The sequence below is a fragment of the Kogia breviceps genome, chromosome 8, assembly GCF_026419965.1.
Source record: "Kogia breviceps isolate mKogBre1 chromosome 8, mKogBre1 haplotype 1, whole genome shotgun sequence".
In the NCBI taxonomy this organism is placed as follows: Eukaryota; Metazoa; Chordata; class Mammalia; order Artiodactyla; family Physeteridae; genus Kogia; species Kogia breviceps.
Genome location: NC_081317.1, coordinates 81,422,280 through 81,443,136, shown reverse-complemented (window position 1 = coordinate 81,443,136; position 20,857 = coordinate 81,422,280). Strand labels below are relative to the sequence as shown.

Below are 20,857 nucleotides of genomic sequence, written 5' to 3'. Positions count from 1 at the left end.
TCAGGGAAGTCCATTCTGCTACTCATGGGAAGTGCTGCAACATTACAGGCAGAGGGCATAGATACAAGGAAGGGTGAAGAATTGCAGCAAGTAACTCAATTTACTACAGTCCTCTTTGAATCCTAAAGCCAATAAAAGAACCTTCTTATATAGCATCTTTAGTTGATGTTTTAATTAATTAATTAGCTAACTCATTCACATCCATTTAATCATTCTTTCAGTCACTGATTTCTTATATTAATTCAGTAAACAAAATGTACTGAATGTGTCAGGAAGAAATAGGACGGGGTGAACAAAAGTCACATTTCTAATGTAGTTTTAAGTAGAAAAATTGGAGAAGAAAGAAGTCTAGGTAGAAGAGGGGTAACTAAATAGTATCCAGATGAAAAGTAAGGCCAGGCTTCCTTACTCATTAGTATTCTTAGTTTTTTTTTGAACCGTGATGGAGAACACTTGAAGAACAAAGACAGTACTACTACTTTGTTCAACAAGTCAATCTCTCAAAATTGCATTTAACAAGACAGTGGATAGAAATGTATTATATGCTCATCAAGAGTTTGATTGAATTTGAGAAATTTGAAATTAAAGAAATTTAGTGCATTCTTAAACATATCACATCTACCTGAATGAGAATTTGGTAGATTCATTATTTCTTTGTGTGTAGCAAGGGATTTGGCTTCCTCCAAAGAGAGGTCTAGCCTTTCTCCCTAGCTAACTTCTAAATTCTTGGAATTTACCAAGTGGTAGGAATATTATATGCTCCTCTGACCACCTTAGAATTTATGCTAACAAAATAACGCAGGGTGGGACCAGTCATAGTCTGTAGTTTTAGGGTGGGGATTGGCCATGCAGGAAAGACCAACCTGTGTTTAGTGGCTGGGGGCTTTGGGCTATGTGATATCACCTGGCTTCTGGGGAAATTTCAGTGCTAGGCCTGGTCAAGGTCTCTGCAGAATAGTTGCTGGGCACTTAAGGTGAGCAATTCTAGTACAGAATTTGAAGAAATGCAGCATGAAGAAAGCTTTCTCAGATTCTCTCATAAGGGAGTCAGTGGGTGTCGGAGGAGATGCTGAAATGAAAGGAATAGATTCAAGCCAAAAAAAGAAAACAAAGCTGTTGAAGATGACTACTAATTCAAAAATACAAGTTTCCCATCTCAGAAACTTGTCAGATGGGAGGCAGCCAGAAGGCAACATGAGAATGTGTTTTTCAGAGAGCCATTTTGCTGAAAGCAGCCTTCTCCACATAGATCTGGCCAATAATTAGTCTTCCTGTCTTCTCCCTGCACTTACAAGACTTTTTAGTTAATGCTTTATTTCACTGTTATTTTTATTTAAGAAGACAAATTTTTTTTTGAGAAGAAATGGCCACATGTATTAAATTGTTAAATTCAAAGTACTTTACGTTGAAGTCTTTCAGTCCAGATAAATATATGTAATGCAAAGGCTGTATGGTTCTGGAACTTTATCTATATTTTACAAACACCTAAGACAGTGACAGCCAAGGCTTAAAGGAAGACCATTTTTTCTTCTGCTAGAGCTTCAACCTGTTCATATGTGGTGAATTTGAACACACTTTAAGTTTTGCATTACCTTTTAAACAATTACTGTAATGATGTATGTTACCACTCGAACTTTTTAATTTGATGAACATATACCATGTTTGAAAAAGCAGTGGCCACTAATGCCGATTTATAAATAATTCTGAATACCTGGATATCATTTCTTTGCAGGTTGTGTTTCTGTTATAAATCTTGCTATTTTAGGAGGGATCGCACCCCAAAGGGCAATTCTGCAGAAAGAGAAACAAAGCTGCCAAGCCAAGCTGGGTATTACATGTTCCTCAGAATTTATCTCCCCTGTTGTTTTGTAAACATAAAGAGGAGGAATCCACAGTAATAAGACCACCCTATTCAAGACAGAAAAGCACATACTTGTGATTCCATACTCTGCAGGATTTTCAGGGCATATTAGTAGCTTCCCTATTGCTTAAAAAAAAAAAAAAAAAAGAAAATATCTTGGCTGCCATGTATCTGCATAGGGTCGCATTGCTTCTTTTTATTCCTCCAAATCTGAGTGGCTCAACCCAGATTTGGAGAAAAAAAGTGTGGAATGGTCAACTAATTGGATGAAAGCAAAATGTATCTCTTTCTGCCTCGTTTTAATGCATTTTCAATTCCTGGAACATTTGAAGAATCCAAGAGATAGTAGGAAAATGGTGGTAATGATTAGATAAGTAAGGTGATGATAATGACAAGCAGTTCAGTCCCACCATGATAAAGGTTAATAAGGAAGCAATGATTGACTTTGGTAAGTAGATTTCTGACCTTCACCTTTGTTGTAGAATATCTTTGCTAACTTTGCTGAGGCTGAAGCATGGTGGCTGGGGAAGTAGAGCTGGGTGTTTCCTGACTCAGTCTTCCCTCATATTCCTTTCTCCCTGCTGTGCTGTGTTCTCTTACCCCAACCCTTTCACCATTAAGCCTCTTCTCAAATACCCAACTGGGGAGGAACCTTGAAAATATTATGCTGAATAAAAGAAGTCACAAAAGATCACATTCTGTATTATTTATATAAAATGTTCAACAATAGGTAAATCTATAGAGGCAGAAAGTAAATTAGTGGTTGCTTAGGGCTGTGGGTAATTGAGAGTAACTGCTAAAAGGGTATAGAGTTTTCTTTGGGGGGTGATGGAAGTATTTTAAAATCAATTGTGGTGATGGTTGCACAACTCTCTGACTATACTAAAAACCATTGCATTGTACACTTTATGTGGGTGAATGGTGTGGTATGTGAATTATATCTCAATAAAGCTGTTATAAAGAAAGAAAAAAGAAACCCAGTTGGGTGAAAATGTGGCATAGTGCAATGGTTAAGCACATGAACTTCAGTGCTCGAGAGATTTGGGTTGAAATCCTGACTGTGCCATGTGTTAGCAGTGTGATGTTGGGCATGCTACCCCTTTCTTCACCCACAAAATGGGGGGAAATAATGATATAGTGTCCCTCAGTATCTGCAGGAGATTGGTTCCAGGACCAGACATGAATACCAAAAGCTATGGATGCTCAATTCCCACAGTTGGCCCTTTATATCCATGGTTCTGCATCTGTGGATTCAATCAACCATGTATTGTATAGTACTATATTTACTGAAAAAAAAATCTGCGTGTAAGTGGAACCTCACAGTTCAAATCTGTGTTGTTCAAGGGTCAACTGTATCTGGATAAGAAGATTCTTGTTAGGATTAATAGGATGGTGCATTTGAAACCCTTAGTGCAGTGCCTAGATATTGCAAGCTCTCAGTAAGTAGCTGTTTTTAAATGGTTTCTTTTTCCTTGGAATCTTTTAGCCCTTTGTGTATTAAGGACCTGAGAAGTATGACATTGATTGATGTAACCTTCCCTACTGGATTGTAAGCCTGTTGTAAGCTCAGACTTCCTTCACTTGATCTTAGCTTCCAATATCAATTCTTACATCCAGTAGGTGCTAAATATGTATCTGTAGAACTGAATTGGATACATTTGGCTTCTACACTAGATTGGATGCTTTTTGAGTGTCAGTACCATGACTTATATTTGTACCCAACAGGATCAATCTCAGTAACAGATACGAACAGGTCACTAGAAAATAGGTGTTGCTTTTATCATGAAGTTCTTTTAAGCAGCAGGCAAATAAAATTTCTAGTTCCTTCAGATGTTGTAGGCTGCTTCCCCAAACTCATTTCTTGCCTCCCTCTCTCCACTCTTCCTGGCTGTCGATGTTGTGATTTTTGTGGGTGTTCAGGGGCGAATGTTGTTCAACCTACATCACGCCTTACATTTCCATTCTCCTTGCCAGCAATCAGTTTAGGAAGATGTTAGTGTTGCCTTCTGGCTGATGAGATGTGAAGGGAAGTCTGAGGAAGTTTTCTCTCCTCTTAAAAAGAAATAAACAAGGAGAAAAGCACCCTTTTCTGTCTCAGGTTGTTGCAGCATGGGGTGGTGCAGCTGGGGATGGACAGACAACGTGGGCTCGTGGGAGGACAAGCTGAGGAAGGCAGAAGAGCAAAATGGAAAGATTGTGGGTTTCTAATGAAGCGTTGGCCACTGAAATAATCAACACTAGATTTCCAAACTTTTTGTTGTATTCATTAATACACCCCATATTTTCTGTCATGCTCTTTGACATTTCTGCTGCTTGTCACTGAAATTTTCCTGATGAACTTTTCCATTTGCTATTTCCACTTCCCATTTGGGTAAATCCTGGAGGCAGGACCATTGATAGGAAGAGTAAAGGAATTGTAAACCAGGGGACCAAGGAAGCCATGAGGAACCAGTCAATAACTAGGCAGGTATTACTCTGTATTTATTATCTGTGATTCATACCTCACTTTGAACATGTAGAAGAGGTCCGTGTGTTCCACAGCCTATCACAGCCTCACTTTTGTGATGGAAAAAAAAAAAACAAAACCCTGACAACTGTTTGATCATAAATACAACGTAAAAAATAAACATATTTTCATTAAGGTAAAAATATATACATCTCATGGTCACAAGGGAGAAGCGTGCATCTGGCCTTATGTAAGCTTTGGCCGCTGTGGCGGACAGTGTTGTCAGACAGTCGAGAAGGGAGGCGGATGTAGGTGCTCTAACCAAGGAAGAGATCAGTCTTTGGCGAATGGGAAGGAATTGCCCCCAAAGTACTGCAGGAGAGCGAACACAAGTAGCAAGTGAAAGGAAGAGGAAAACTTACTCAGGGCACCTGGTGAAGCACCTGCCTTGGTGGAGGAAGAGGGGGTGGTCTGGCTGCGTTTGGCACTTTTTGCAAAGATTGGCTTCAGAGCAAGAGGCACAGTCCTCTGTACAGTTCTCGCAGCTGTCACTCCTCACTGAGGGCCACATGCCTTGGGGACAGGATGGGACGCAGGTCTGAGCCAACAGATATGTGCCTAGAAACCCAGGGAAGAAGGCAGGTCAGACGGTCATCGTGTGTCTAATCTAACAGCACACGCATCCACACAGAGAACTGACGCTCCTGACAGCGTTTTTAACTGCTCCAAAGAACTGAGTATCGGAACACTTATATCAGGATTACCAAAATATCTATTAGTGATGCTAAATCTTCCAAGATGAGTTAAAGCTCTAGAAAGGAAATTGACAACAGGCTTGTTTCTTTGACTTTCCTATTGATATTGCTACGGGTCACCATGGGGCTTCCCTTTGCCCAGGTGGTCCATCTATTGAGACCTTTGTCTTAAGAACTTTGTCTATTAAGACCTTCCTGGTGTGAGGCAGTTATACACGCACAGCTTGATGGAGTCTTTTCTGCTTCCCAAAGCCTATCCTGTTAGGACACTAACATAGTAGCAACCCTTCCACCCAACTCCACCTTTAACGGACAGTCCATCTATTTAGTTTTAATGGAAAAAAAATAAGGTAACATTACTTTTAAAGAGAGCAATTTAAAGATCACCCTGAACTCCAAAATTCCAAGAAAACTCCATCAATTTTTGTGTGTTGACTTCTGTATACTGTAGGAGTAGGAACATGGCACACCTGTCATTTTAAGTTCTGTTGTTTTTGCATCTCATCTCACTATTAACATTGCACATTTCAACATAATGATCACTTTAATAGTGATTCTTAAATTCTTAATTCCTAACGTACCATGTTAATAAACTGTCCCCCTAATTCAGGGAACTTATTTCTGATGTGTTTTTGTAGATAATGAAGCAATTAATTTGTTGAGCTGTTATGTTATGCTTGTTGTTTTTTTTTCCTCCCCTAAATTCAGTACCAAAAATGAAGAAAAATAGCAGGTAGACTTTTTATCCCCACCTAGATTCTCCACCTTAATTCTCTTGTTTCAGCTAATGCACTTTGAAAGAACAATGGAACCTCTAGAAATGTCAGACACCCAGAGACCCTAACAAACTCTGTGGCCAAATCAATCACTAACTTCATCGTGCTTTTGGAAAAGAAACATTTCTTTTCTTTTTTGTTCTGGCACCTTGAAAGCCAGTTTTTATTATAGGTCAGTGTTTAGGTTCCTGTGTTTCTCCAGAGTAGCTACTGTGATAGCAACATGTGATGGGACTAGGTCAAGTCCTGCAAACCCCTTACACAGAGATGCTGACGTACATGATTTACAGCAAATTGGCTTTGCCACTGCTTCCTTCTGTCGCACGCCACACTCACCTTTCGGACATGAAGTGCACAGGGTTGCAGATCCATGGCAGGTTTTGCAAGAAGGATGACAAGGCTGGTATCTTCCCAAGAGGTCTGTGTAGGGAAAGAAACAAGAAGTCTGTCTCTTTTGAACAGGCTCAGAGCACTGCAGCATTGGAAAAGATCTCATAGGTAATCTCATTTCCCTTTTCACCCCAAATAGAATCCCTTCAGGTTGACATCGGCAACATCTTTGCACCACCCACTGCCTACCGTGTGGACTTCATTTATTTTATTCTTTTCTTACTCTGTCATTGACAATTGATTATCAAGACTTTCTTTGCAGAGTATCCTATGAAGACAGGATAGCCTTAAGTACCAAGGGGATATTTGAACTAACAAATTTTACTTCTTTCATATTTAAAAAATGTGTGGGGTAAGGGAGTGTGTGGTTGTGTGTATGCATGCAGGAGTTTTTGCGTCAAAAGTAATCACTTATTTCCCCAGGATTCTTAGATGACCACTTCTCTTCACTCCACAATGATAACTGAGAATTCTTCGTGTCTTTTTTTGTTGTTCTTTGGAACCAGATTTCACAGTTGGTCAATGTTGGGGTCTCTGTGTTCTTCAGAGCAGCCACTGTGGGATGCAGCCTAAATTGATCTCCTCTTAAATTTGTCCCCAGTCATTGTTAAACATCCATATAGCAGAGGCACTCGAGAGCTTTCTGGCTGGTCAGGTGGTGGGCAGGCCACTCCAGGTTAATACGCCATTAAGCTGGGAAACATGCGACCTCTTTCCCCTCTCCTCCCGCACGACCATTTGCTGGGCAGGCTTTTCCAGGAAGGCAGCAACTCCACTGGGCAGTTGTGCAGACATACTTAACAGCCTCAATAACATCACTCAATCAGTATACATAGAGATCTTGACTGCATTTCAGTAATTGCCTAGGAATCAGCATGGCTCACATGGGGGAAAATTAGAAAAAGAATTTCTAGCTCAGGATGTGTCATATGAATGACCCTGAAGTTCAGTTAGTTGTTATTGTTGGCACCTTACCATTCCTCCTCCCTCCCTCCCTCCCTCCCCTCTTCCTTCCTCCCTTCCTCCCTTCCTCCCTCCCTCCCTCCCTCCCTCCCTCCCTTCCTCCCTCCCTTCCTCCCTTCCTCCCTCCCTCCCTCCCTCCCTTCCTCCCTCCCTTCCTCCCTTCCTCCCTCTCTCCCCTCTTCCTTCCTCCCTTCCCCCCTTCCTTCCTCCCTCCCTCCCTCCCTCCCCTCCTCCCTCTCTCCCCTCTTCCTTCCTCCCTTCCCCCTTCCTTCCTCCCTCCCTCCCTCCCTCCCCCTTCCTCCCTCCCTCCCCCTTCCTCCCTCCCTCCCTCCCTCCCTCCCTTCCTCCCTCCCTTCCTCCCCCTCTTCCTTCCTTCCTCCCTCCCTCCTTCCCTTCCTCCCCCCTTCCTCCCTCTCTTCCTCCCCCCTTCCTTCCTTCCTCCCTCCCTCCCTTCCTTCCTCCCTCCCTCCTTCCTTCCTTCCTTCCTCCCCCTTCCTTCCTCCCTCCCTCCCTCCCTCCCTTCCTCCCCCCTTCCTTCCTCTCTCCCTCCCTCCCTCCCCCTTCCTCCCTCCCTCCCCCTTCCTCCCTCCCTCCCTTCCTCCCTCCCTTCCTCCCCCTCTTCCTCCCTCCCTCCCTCCCTCCCTCCCTCCCTCCCTCCCTCCCTCCCTTCCTCCCTCCCTCCCTCCTTCCCTTCCTCCCCCCTTCCTCCCTCCCTTCCTCCCCCCTTCCTTCCTTCCTCCCTCCCTCCCTTCCTTCCTCCCTCCCTCCTTCCTTCCTTCCTTCCTCCCCCTTCCTTCCTCCCTCCCTCCCTCCCTCCCTTCCTCCCCCCTTCCTTCCTCTCTCCCTCCCTCCCTCCCCCTTCCTTCCTCCCTCCCTTCCTTCCTTCCTATTCTCTTGCCTTTCATTTCCTTCCTTCTCCTCCCAAGAGTCAGTCTCTAGTCACACCTGCCTTCAGATTCCAGCTGTGCCACTTCCAGTAGGGTAACCATGGATACGGTAATTAAACTCTGAGAGTCCTAATTTCCACGTCTCTAAAATGAGAGCAAATGATTCTTCCCTTACAGGACTCTTGTGAAGCCAGTGTGAGTTAACGTGTAAAGCATGCACAGAGTGGCTCAGTAAATGGTGGATCCTCCTCCTTCCGTTCCCCTCTCTCCCGATTTCCTCATCTGTTACCATTCCACCCCATTTCTCAGGCTTCTGTTTTATTTCCCGTTCTCTTTCGTTCCATACGTGGAGTAGCACCAGGAGGCATTGCTTGGCTTCTTTGATGGCACTCATGGTTAACAAACTTCTGAGCCTTGCTACAGACAAAACGAGGTAGGTAGGCAGGAAGGTAGATAGCTCTAGATACATGGATATAAATGACTGTCCATCCTGCCATGCTGCGTGGCAGTTGTTTCCTAGTTTGGAGAGAAAATTTTGTACTGGTTTTCCAGTAGACCACTGACTGATGTACTCTCCCTGGGGGATTTGTTAAGAGTTCAGTTAGCCAGTGCACAGCAGTGCTAGTCCCAAGATTTTCACGAAAGTGATGATGATGAATGTGTTCACTGACCTTATTGTGGTAATCACTTTGCAGTGTACACATATATCAAATCATCATGTTATACACCGTAAACCTACACAATATTGTATGTCAATTACATCTCATTTCAGCTGGGGAAAAAAAGATGCTTACTTTCTGAGAGCAGTTATTCAAAGAATAATAACAAAATAATATTCATTGGCTCTTGAGCGCCTTGAAAATCATTATTATATATCAAGGCCACGGGTTGATTTTTGTTTTGACTTTTATCATTTTTATGCTAAAATGTTACATTTAAAAAGATAAAAGTTTTAATTAATTTTATCATATTTCAAAATATATAACGTATATATTTACACATATACATGCATTTGTAATTACACGTATATATCTCACATTCTGGCAGTTTGATACTTTACTCCAATATGCTTGGTATAAAATTCTGTAATGTCCTGATTCCTCCACTAGAGGGTACTCTGCACGCGCAGTTAGCAATCAGGCTTCGACAAATGGATAAAGTCATCTCCAGCCAGAGCTCTTCTATCATGAAAGATTAGAGACTTAATGTCCACAAGTAAAATTTGACCCTGATCATAGTTTCTCTTTTTGCTACTCCAGAAATTCTAGACTGAACAACACCTCCCCCACCTCAAAAAAAAAAAATCATCTTGACCAAGAAAATGTAGTGTCCACCCTTCAAAAATGACTATAACTCAATCCTATAAAACAGGAGTACTTCTTTTTTTTTTTTTTTTTTTTTAGGGGTACTTCTTATTTAAATTTTTAAAAATCAAATAAGCAATACTCACATGGTTCAAAATGCAGAAAAGGCACATACGGTGAAGTCTCTCTCCTCTCTCCCCATCCCCCTCCAACCTTTTTTTTTTACAAACTTTATCTGATCACAATGTTTACATGTTGCCTTTTTTTTTTTTTTTTTGTAATTCAGTATTCTGGAGACCATTCTTTATCAGTACATAAAGAACCTCCTCATTCTTTTTGATGGCTCCATAGTGTTCCATTGTGTGGATGTGTCATGCTTCATTTTTCTACTCTTATTGGTAGCTGTTTAGTTTTTTCCAATCTTTGCTATTTCAAACAAGACTGCAGTGACTGGGAAGGCAAATGGTGCTTTTCTTAAAGATTTGCAAGGACAGAGGCTTTTCTTGATAGCCTCTCCCAAGCATAACCACTTAGCACCTCAGGTATGTCCTTGTATGTTCTAGAAGTCTCCACTGATGAAATGCCTCCCAGTCTTTCCCTTTGGGAGCCCACTTATATTTTGTGTTGTGTTTTCCTCCTCTCTCTCTGTCTCTCACGACTTCTGCATCCCTGCTTGGTCCTCACCGCCCGGCTTCTTGGGTTGGTTTCTACATCACAGAGACTCTCCTGATACTTGATTGTCTTCTCCTCCCTATTTCCCTGTTACCTCTTTTGATTTGAAACTTCCACCTTCGTCGCTCCTGCAGCGGGCTCTTCACCAAAGATGGGCTTGCAGTGGGCACAGGTTCTTTTATTATTAAAAAAAATAAAGTGTTTTATTTTTTTAATGCAAACAAGATAAAGAAGAACATAAAGTTTGCCCATAATCTTACCACCCAGAAATGTCTACTGTGTATACTTTGGCATATAGATTTCCCATCTTTATATTGAATGTGTGAGTATAATTACATATGTACATATATATGGAATCATTTACATCTTCTACATATATAGTACCAACCCTACATTTTTCATTTACTATTATACATCTTATAGGCATTTTCTCTTGCCATGAAAATTCTTTGTTTTTTTTTTTTTTTTTTTTTGGTGCTAGGCGGGCCTCTCACTGTTGTGGCCTCTCCCGTTGTGGAGCACAGGCTCCGGTCACGCAGGCTCAGCGGCCATGGCTCACGGGCCCAGCTGCTCCACGGCATGTGGGATCTTCCCAGACAGGGGAACGAACCCGTGTCCCCTGCATCGGCAGGCGGATTCTCAACCACTACGCCACCAGGGAAGCCCTGAAAATTCTTTGTAAACATTTTTAATGATTTGTGTATTTGCATGAAACATAATTTAATTTTTTTCTCTTGTTACATTTTTAGATTGCTCTCTCCTTTTTTTTGTTATTATAAGTAAAACTGCTATTATCATCTTTGTACGCATTCTTGGTTAAGTCAGGACTCAACTTGGCTATTTTAGGCGTCCCAGCTGACCATCATTTGCCCTTCTTTCTGGGACTATTTTTCCCAGACCTGTATTACTCTTTAGGCCCCCAAATTGCTTTCTTTCATGAGCTCAAGGAGGCAGTTTTGAAAGTGAACTAGTGTTGCATAGGTTAAAACTGGATTAGGTTTAAGGGTTAGAGAATAGATTAACTTTTATTGCATCATATGTGCTGTGGGCTTTATATGTATTCTTTCATTCAGTTCTCAAAAGGACCTTGTATGAGGCAGTTTCATGTTCTCATTTTATAGGTGAGGAAACTGAGGCTCGGAGAGGATGAATATCTTGCTCAAGGTCATGGACGTAGTAAAGAACAGAGCCAGGATTTGAATTCAGGTATGCCGAATACTAAAGCCTACGTTCACTAGAGAGATGTTTTAGTAATTCACTTTGATTTAAAATAGTTTGGTAGAGGTCAAAGCAGTGATGTACTGGTGAAATGGCTCTTTGGAACACAAAACAACAAAAACTTGAGTCATCCTGTTTACCAATTTCTGTGGTGTAAATATTCCCACCATAGCTGATTTTAAGTCGCAGTGGTTTAATGGTCCACTCATAAAATTCCTGCATGTTTAATACTCAGTGTAAGGAGATACATGTGGCTCCTTCATATCACTAGGCCAAAAGTTTACTTAGCTACCCAGAAACATGTATTTTCTGCACTCTGAGTTGTGATTGGTTAAGTAAAAATCATGTTCTCGTTTGTAAGTTAAGTGAGGCAACTGTACCCATCTACAAAGTCCTTCTAAAAAACCAGATTCTCATGGTTTCTTTAAAATTCTCTAAAGTTCAGTTACTATGAAGCAACATATCTCCCCACTATTGAGAATTTTTTTCACACATGAGTGGCTTCCAGTGTTTGTAACTGACTCAGGGATTTCAGTCTTTCTCAGAGCATAGGAATTAAGATCAAAAGACAGGCTAGTGATAAATTGTTAGGATGTGGTCAAAGATAAAAGTTAATTTACCATGTCTGTGCTTTGTAGATTAGACTACCCATCAGAATATGTAATTAGAGCCTGCTACAAACATGGTTTTAATGAGGGAAATAGGTGGGTAGGGGAAATGTGCAGGAATTATTCCGAAGACTTTCCAGCACTACCAGGGAGAAAACCACCTAAGAAAACCCAAATGATTTAACAGTAATAGGGTACACTGTTTCCATTCCCAACAATGGTTTCAGGAAACCAGCTGAAGCCATCATCTTCTTTCAAAGCCCGTGGCCTGCCCGCCCTGAACATTTTCACCAACAGTGGCTCTGCGTGATGCCGGAGTCACTGCTGATGCCATTGGCAGCGGCCTGTTTCACATTGGTTCTATTATTGCCACGCAGGGCCATTGGCCTAAGTAATTTCACAATATATTAGTTAGTGACTGGGACAGGGAATCTGGGGATGATCTATACTTTTGTGCAGTGACTTTTAGGTGGCCGGAAGAATCTCTGGAGATTATTTAGTCTGGGCTGGAGGATTTGCCAGCTATGGTCTGAGGCGTAGGAAAATCTCCATCTTTGGACCAGGATAGGAGGCGTTCCCAGGCTCAGCTGGTAATTGACAAAGGGCGATGACCTGTCATTCTCTCCGCTCTCATCATGAGTAGCCACCTTATTAAAAGAGGAGTTCAGTGGACTTTAGTTGGATTTTTATTTCAAGGGCATTTCCCCAACACATGCTGACATAGACAGTGGGGGTGGTCATAGTCTTCAGATGCAAGCATGAGCTTATTGTTTCCACTGGCAGTGGTGTGGGTGAAGAAATGAGCTAAAGTTTGTCCCATCTGCTGTGTCCTACCTGGATCTGAATCTGTGTTTAAAACAATACAACGCTTCACTTGTACCACCTAGGTAGCCCCATTCTCTCATAAACACTCTGATTTGTCTGGGCTCCCTCTGAGTTGACCCAGGATGACTGCAATCTGCTTTCCATCATCTTAAAGGTGAGGTTAATTAGTGCTTGTGCTCTGGAAGCCTCTGCTCTCCTATTGCAACCTCAACCCTGCTTTTTAAGGAAACGAAGTCAGGAGAAAAATGTAGGCATTGGCTCAAATACTCTCAGGGCCTTGTGGACTACATTTCTCATTTACTGTCCATTTCAGTGGTACCTAAACTATGCTGGGGAAGGTGAGCTCTGGTCTTACCTTGCTCAGTTAAGTTTTTCTCATTGTTCATAGTCTGTATGTCTTATTGCCCAGATCACAGATGTGGGAAAGTGCAGCCATGTCATTGACTCTATTGCTTTTGTCCAGCCATGAGAAACATTCTCATCTGCTTCCTGAATCCCTGAGTACTAAATCTCTGAATGGACTAATTCCTTCCTCTCTTCAGAAATGTTTTGATAGTAGAAAATGCAGAGGGGTAGGTGTGATGCTTCGACAAAGGGGGGAGCAATCAAGACCTGATTTCTGCTTGCGAAGTGCGTAGTCCAGTTGAAAGGGATGTGTAATCATTTGGGGAATCAATCTTCTCTGACTCTTGGCTCCCTGAACCTTTTCATCATCTGGATGCCAGATAACATACAGATGTTCTGAGCTAGAAACACACCACCAGACTCTTCTCCTCTTGGCTTGCACCGCCTCTTAAATGCCTGAATGCCAGACAAACTCGTTTTCAGCATTTGGGTTCAGCTTTAATTCACGGAAGATGTCCCAGTCTGGAGTGAATGATTTTCTTCCTAGCTGTGTCTCTGAAATCGGCCAGTGTTCTCCGTGGCCTTTGGCTGCTGGGTTTGTGATGCTCTCCCTCCGAGCTTCTCTTCCTTTAAGTCACGTGTGCGACGCTGTCGAAGTAGACGGCAGCTGTGGACATCCTTCCTCTGAAACCCATCAAGAGGCTTTTCTCTTCTTGCCCCATATCTATCCTTCCCTCCAGCTCTTAGAAGAACCACCCCAAGCAGACCTGCTTTCAGCTGCTCTTGCTTCTGTACTGAAATGACCTTTTGAAACTCATCCGGGCCTCAAAATCAACACGGAGAGCATCTCTTGTTTTCATGAGCGTCTCTGCATAGAATGTGAGTCAGATTTTTCCAGCAGGAGGAGGATTTTGTGTTTTAACCACCTCAGACACGGAGAGGTCACTGCAAGTTTGTAATACCTTGCCAGGAAGCCTGTGACCAAGGCTTCAGGGTCTGGAGGCCAATTCTGAAGACTCAGGTGGGAATGAATACACACAGGCCTTTACTGTTAGATTCCGAGCTCCCACACTTTTCCTCCCTCCCGCCCCTTCTTAAGCCCCCCACTCTCCCCATCTGCAACTAGAGGGGGGCAACTTTTAAAAGGTAAGCTCGAATGATGGCAAGTTCTAATAATCCAGCCAGAAAGATCAGTCATTTCAGCTGAAGTTCCCATAATTTAGAGTGATTCTTCCTTGCCTAACTGGACAAACTATCCCACTGGTAGTTTTCTTTTATCTCTTTTTAAATAAAGAGATAAGTGAATGTGATGGAAGCTATTCTGAAATCTTTGAGAAAATGGTAGTCATTTCTCTCTCTGATGCTCTTTACATGCTCCGTGATCTACTCTACCCAGGTGGAAACTCAAGTGGTCAGATCAGTCATCAGTGGCCCTTTGGGCTTTCCCTCCTCGCCAAATGCCAGCCATAGCCTCTTATCCTCTCCCGCAATGAGGATCACAGAGGCTCTGGGACTCCAGGCTTTTCTTTTACTGGCAACCTTCATCTCTTGGGCATCCCGAAAGCAAGGGTTTGGGGGTGGGGGAGAGGCAGAGGAGGCAGCTAGACACCTGCAATCTCTCTCGGGAGGTCCATACCATTCCAGAATCTGCCTTCCACCTGGGTCTGGGCCGGATGCACACACGTCCCATGCAGCAGCTGCAACCCTTCTCCGCAGCTGCTACACTGGTTGTGGCCAACACCGGTGCAGGTTTCGCAGGCTCGGTGGCAGGGCTCACATTCTCCCATCTCTGGGTCACCGTAGAAGCCAGGGCCACAGTTCCTCACACAGCTGCCGCCTATGGGAGAACACAGAGTGGAGGCATGAAGTGCATCCCTGGCTGGCTGAAGCTGGTGCTCTACGCAGGGCCAAGTTCTAAACAGGCCGAAAGGAGGCTGAGGAACATTTTTTAGTTTTTAAAGAAACCATGATGGCATTTGCTTATTTCAACCAAGAATCGTGTCTTAATAAATCCAATGCTTTAAGTCCTCTTTCAACTGAAAATTTAAGTTGGCTATCAGCTCAGAGGGTTAGGAGCATAGAATAAAACCTTTCATGTCCTCAAGGCCTTGAAAAACTGCAAAGAAAATGATCTCTACATACAGAATCTCTGAAGGTCACAGTGGGCTCTCCCACAAACATTCAAGAACCTGGACTATTCTCTTCAATTGGAAGGCTCACAGTATTTCTCTTTCCTAACTATTCATTTCCATCAAAGTCAATGAATTGACCAAAATCTAAGACAAAAGATCTTATTTAACTTTTTACAGTGCAAGGAATATATAACACGGATGAAGTCTCAAGGAAAGAGTCATGGTCTGAATATTCCAGGTGACTTCAATTCCAAAGCATTTCTCTTCAGCACCTCTCCCTCCCCTCCACTCACTCTTCTTTCCATCAGATTAGAGACGCTTGAGATTAATTACCGAAATAGGAGCTATGTTCAATAATAAAAGCAGAAAGAAGTAGTCCTGGCTAATGTTTATTTTCAAACCAAATTAAAATTCCTCCTTGGACAAGAGACACAGGAAGATTCTAAAACTGATCAGAGGAGCTCTCCCATTTCTGGGTGGAGCCCTGGAGCCTTGCTGTCCCTTTGTACAATGCCACTTTTGAGCTTACCCAAGAGGAAGAAGCCCTCTTCACACCAGTAGCATTCATTCTGGTCACAGTTGCCACAGTTGGTATCACATGCTTTGCATTCAGATTCTTCCCTGTAGGTCTTCTCAGGACAGGTTTTATAACACTGGTGTTTGAACCTGGGGGGAGAAGACGAAGATTCTTCCATGAGCTGTGTTGACATACTTCTCTTTACCACCATAATGTAATCTCCTTGTATGTGTCTACACATCATTTCTTTTGAAGTTACAGTCTTTTAAAAAATTTTAATTAATTAATTAATTAATTTTTGGCTGTGTTGGGTCTTTGTTTCTGTGCAAGGACTTTCTCCAGTTGCGGAGAGCAGGGGCCACTCTTCATTGCGGTGCGCGGTCCTCTCACTATCGCTGCCTCTCTTGTTGCAGAGCACAGGCTCCAGATGCGCAGGCTCAGTAGTTGTGGCTCACGGGCCCAGTTGCTCCGCAGCATGTGGGATCCTCCCAGATCAGGGTTCGAACTCGTGTCCCCTGCATTGGCAGGCAGATTCTCAACCACTGCGCCACCAGGGAAGCCCCGAAGTTATAGTCTTTTTTTCCCTGAATATTTTGAAGTATAACTGACATGGAACATTACATTGGTTTTGGGTGTACAACATAATAATTTAATATTTGTATATATTGCAAAATGATCACCACAGTAACATCCGTTATCATACATAATTAACAGAATTTTTTTTCTTGTGACGGGAACTTTTAAGATCTATTCTCTTAGCAACTTTCAAATATTATGCATCATTAAATTTTTTTTTTAATTGAGGTATAGTTGATGTACAATATTACGTAAGTTTCAGGTGTACAACTTAGTGATTCACAATTTTTAAAGGTTGTGTTCCATTTATAGTTATAAAATACTGGCTATATTCCCTGTGCTATACAATATATCCTTGTAGCTTATTTATTTTATACACATACATCATTTTTTAAATTGAGGTCTAGTTAAGTTACTATGTTGTTTTAGTTTTAACTGTACAGCAAAGTGATTCAGATATATATATATTTATATATAAATGCTTTTTCAGATTCTTTTCCATTAAAGGTTATTATAAGATATTGAGTAGAGTTCCCGGTGCTGTACAGTAGGTCTTTGTTGTTTCCTATTTTATATAGTAGTGTGTGTATATGTTAATCCCAAACTCCTAATTTATCTCATCCCCCGATTACACGTCATTTTAAAAAATATTTATTTATTTATTTGGCTGCACTGGGTCTTAGTTGTGGCATGTGGGATCTTCATTGCCACGTGCAGGATCTTCAGTTGTGGCATATGAAATCTTTAGTTGAGGCATGCGAGATCTTTAGTTGTGGCATGAGGGATCTAGTTCCCTGACCAGGGATCGAACCTGGGCCCCCTGCATTGGGAGCATAGAGTCTTAACCACTGGACCACCAGGGAAGTTCCCAATGCATCAATTTTAACAGGTATAGATATTTGGGTTTCAAGGGAGAAAACTTCCTCTTGGTCTGTTGTGTGTCCTCCAAGCCAAGTCATTAACCACCTCCCTCTGGACTCCAAGCACCCTTTATTGGGACAGCAGGGAGGAGGCTAGGAAGAAGGAAAGGGATACTGATATTTACTTAGGGAGTACTGATTATGTGTCAGGTATTAGCTCACTTAAACCTCTGCACAATCCCCATAGGGTAGCTGTTACTTATCTTTAATTTCCAGATAAGGGAACTGAGCTTCAGGGTTAAGTGCTCAAAGTCACATAGGTTAGGGTGGGACTGGGATTTTACCCAAGATCTGTTTGAACAACTTGTGTGTTTTTGCCACATGGCACCCGCCAGGTCTGAAACAGTTCAGTGTTGAGTTCAAGTAGCTTACCATGATGTCTGTAACCAGATTATTGATATTAACAGTGAAGTGCCGTAGCTTTTCTGTATATATAGTTTTACATATATCATCTGTTATTCTCATTCTACAGTATAACATTGTAATTCAGCCTCCACTGAGGTTCATTTGAAAGGGGAGTGGAATGAAGTTGACCTTTGCCCTCTGATGAATTTCACAGCATCAAAAAGATATCAGAGGGAAGCTTTGCATTTCTTCCTTAACAACATCTACTGTGCAGTGTTTTCTTAGTGTATGTGTATTCAAAGTTACTGCGTCTTCTAAAGGGTTATAAAGATGTGTTTCTGGGAACAAATATCTAATGTTTTACCCTTAGTGATGTTGGGCATGTTCTTTCAGTATATTTGTGTTTCAAGGGGCAGTGGTGAAATGGAGAGGTTGGCTCCAAAGTTTAACAGAGGAAGCAGCTCTCAGGTGGCAGAGGCAGTAGGTGCAGGTGAAGGGGTGTGTTCTGGCATCAAAACGAAGAAGACAGCCAGGGCAGAGCTAGACTGGAGGTATGCAGAACTGTAATAGAGACAAAGAGGAGAATTCCTCACTGCTTCTGCATGGTCACTATTTCTTTATTTGAGTCTAAGTCCTCCTTCCTTGGCTCCTAGAGGAACGTTTTGTCCCTCCAACCATGTGACCTTACCAAGAAATGCTTGCGTTTCTGCTGTCGTGTCTGCTGGGGATTCATGTGGCGGGCTACACAACAACCATGAATGTGCTGACAAATGACCAGCTGCTCATTCAATGTCATCTGGTCTACCTTACAATGATCAAGTCTAGGGACCTCTTACCCACCCTCCTCCCCTGTTTAAATGAAACAATAATTTAAATCATCCCATCAGGAGGATGTAGAGACATAGTCAATGTAGAGAATATTAGGCAATTCTGGAAAAGTTGAATTAAATCCATAAGGTTAAGTAATGCTAAGGTTAATGGATCACTTTATGTATATTTCAGCTTGTTGGGTTTCCCTTTCCTTCCCATCCTCCTCACCCCTTTTAACCTCTTTCCACCACATTTTGAGTCCTTGGAATCTGATGGAGGAGAAAGGCTGTGTGGTGACAGGAGGAACCAACCCACCAAAGTGGAGGTGACCCAAATGTAGATCCCCCACTAGCTTGTGTCTCCCTTCTTTTCTTAGTTTTTCCTCCAAGATAGGCACCAACGTACCCTCGAAGGGAGATAAGAATAGGAGGAGGAGGTGACATTGAGACATACCATCTTTGATTTGTAGATTTTTAACAGAGAACTTTGGGAGTGATTGTTATCTGCATTTCATTTAACCTAGTGGTCTGTGTCTCTCATTACTCACGGGAGGATTAAGAACTAACGAAACAGACTATCCTGGTGGCGCAGTGGTTAAGAATCCACCTGCCAGTGCAGGGGACACGGGTTTGAGCCCTGGTCCGGGAAGATCCCACATGCCACGGAGCAGCTAAGCCCGTGCGCCACAGCTACTGAGCCTGCACTCTAGAGCCCATGAGCCACAACTACTGAGCCCAAGTGCCACAACTACTGAGCCCGAGAGCTTAGAGCCCGTGCTCCGCAACAAGAGAAGCCACTGCTATGAGAAGCCCGTGCACCGCAACGAAGAGTAGCCCCCACTTGCCGCAACTAGAGAAAGCCTGCGTGCAGCAACAAAGACCCAATGCAGCCAAAAATAAATAAATTTAAAAAAAAAAAAAAAAAAAAAAAGAACTAACGAAATACCTGGCTTCATCCTGGACTGTCTGACTCCCTTTAAGGACGAGGTCTCCATGCAGACATTTGGAAACAGCTTGCTTGGGGTCAGGTATATTATTAAAGTCTGTCCATAAACAGCAAGGTCTGAATCTTGGTAACCCATGGCAAGATTCCTAGACACCAGTGTCAGGCTGGGTGACTTCCAGGACCAAGAAAGAGAGGATCTCCTTTCAAGGCAAGAAAACAACTGCACTCTTATTGCTAAATGCAAGAATTGTTCATTAATAGCCTGGCAGGAGAGAGTTGCTTCAGGCTGCAGGGCCTCTTTGCTTTATCACTGGATTTAGGATTAAGTCAGTAATGCTTAAACTGCAGAAAAAATTAGTGCCATGAAAAAAAAACCAAAAAACGCCAGACTTACATGTAATACCCCATAGCGCATGATGTGCAGGTTCCTGGATCATCTGGAAAAAAATTATAATAATAAAAAATCATCATCAAGAGTTCATCATTTGAAAAACCAAGCTCTGGAAAGTTGTGGCTAGAGGCAAATACGTGTGGGATAGATTCATGAAATATACTGTCTAGAAATGATATTTGGTTAGATTGTACCATTTTTAATTAGTAACAAGATGTACGCTAGGATTTATCTTTGTCAAAGCTAGTAAAATGAGAGTTCTCATAAAAACTTGGCCCTGACTTTCAAGGAAGAATAGGCCCAAGCTACGGGGTCTTCAAATTACTGATCAAGAATGACCTACAGGAAGAAACTCCTGGCCACTACCTAGGTAAAGACATCAAGCATGTCCACACACACATTTGGAAGGGGCTGCAGGCTTCCAACCACGAGTGGTGGGTTATTCATGAGTTACCCCAAATGCCTGCCAATGTGAGGGAGTGTCGTTTGGGAAGCTCCTTTGAAATCTGGACAATTATTTTTTTTCCAATACAGTATCCACTTTGTGTTCTGCACTTCACCACCCTCTTAAAGAAACTGTCCTGCTCTCATTAAATACAATGATTCAATGTGTCCCTGTTGGCTCAGAGAAGGACTCTTTCCTACAGCTTTCAGGGGACTTAATGAGACAGAAAGGACATTGAGAATCACTGACTCAGTCTATTCCCCTCCCTCCTGTCCCTCCCTGAAAGATGCCAACTCCCAGATCCAATTATTAAGACAATTCTGTGACTTCCTCTGGCTTGCAATTCTCATGAGTAACAGGGTTACCTCCATTAAGTTCTTTCTGTGATCTAACCTATACTCCAGTTCTGCTCTTTTCATTCGAAAAGGGGATGGAAAACAATTGCTCCTGGAAAGGAGCAATTCCGCTTGGTATATGAGGATTTATGTCACCTTTAACTTTATTTAAACTAAATAAAATTATGTCCTTTGAACTTTGTGCCTAGTTTTCCTTCCTAATCTATTCTAGGTTTTACTCTGGTTTTCAAGAAGTCTGCCCCTTGGTGGTAGAGTTCAGCCTCACCCGCATCTTTAGTCAGACTTTCATCTTGGGTCCTCCTCCTCGAGGTGCTGCAAGACTGTGTCTCACACATACTACGACTCATGCATGTGCCAAAGTTATAGTGGA

The 20,857-nt window shown here is 42.4% G+C and overlaps 1 protein-coding gene across 1 annotated transcript in view; it reads right to left on the bottom strand.

The window, feature by feature from the left end:
• Nucleotides 1-20,857, bottom strand: part of PCSK5 (proprotein convertase subtilisin/kexin type 5) — a 464,407-nt gene that overhangs the window by 28,825 nt on the left and 414,725 nt on the right. Inside the window, exons 25-29 of the mRNA XM_059071200.2 lie at nt 19,690-19,732; nt 15,712-15,848; nt 14,687-14,887; nt 6,175-6,258; nt 4,730-4,925 (exon numbers count right to left, since the gene is read on the bottom strand). Coding sequence (XP_058927183.1) covers nt 4,730-4,925; nt 6,175-6,258; nt 14,687-14,887; nt 15,712-15,848; nt 19,690-19,732 — 661 coding nt within the window. The remainder of the gene's footprint in view (nt 1-4,729; nt 4,926-6,174; nt 6,259-14,686; nt 14,888-15,711; nt 15,849-19,689; nt 19,733-20,857) is intronic.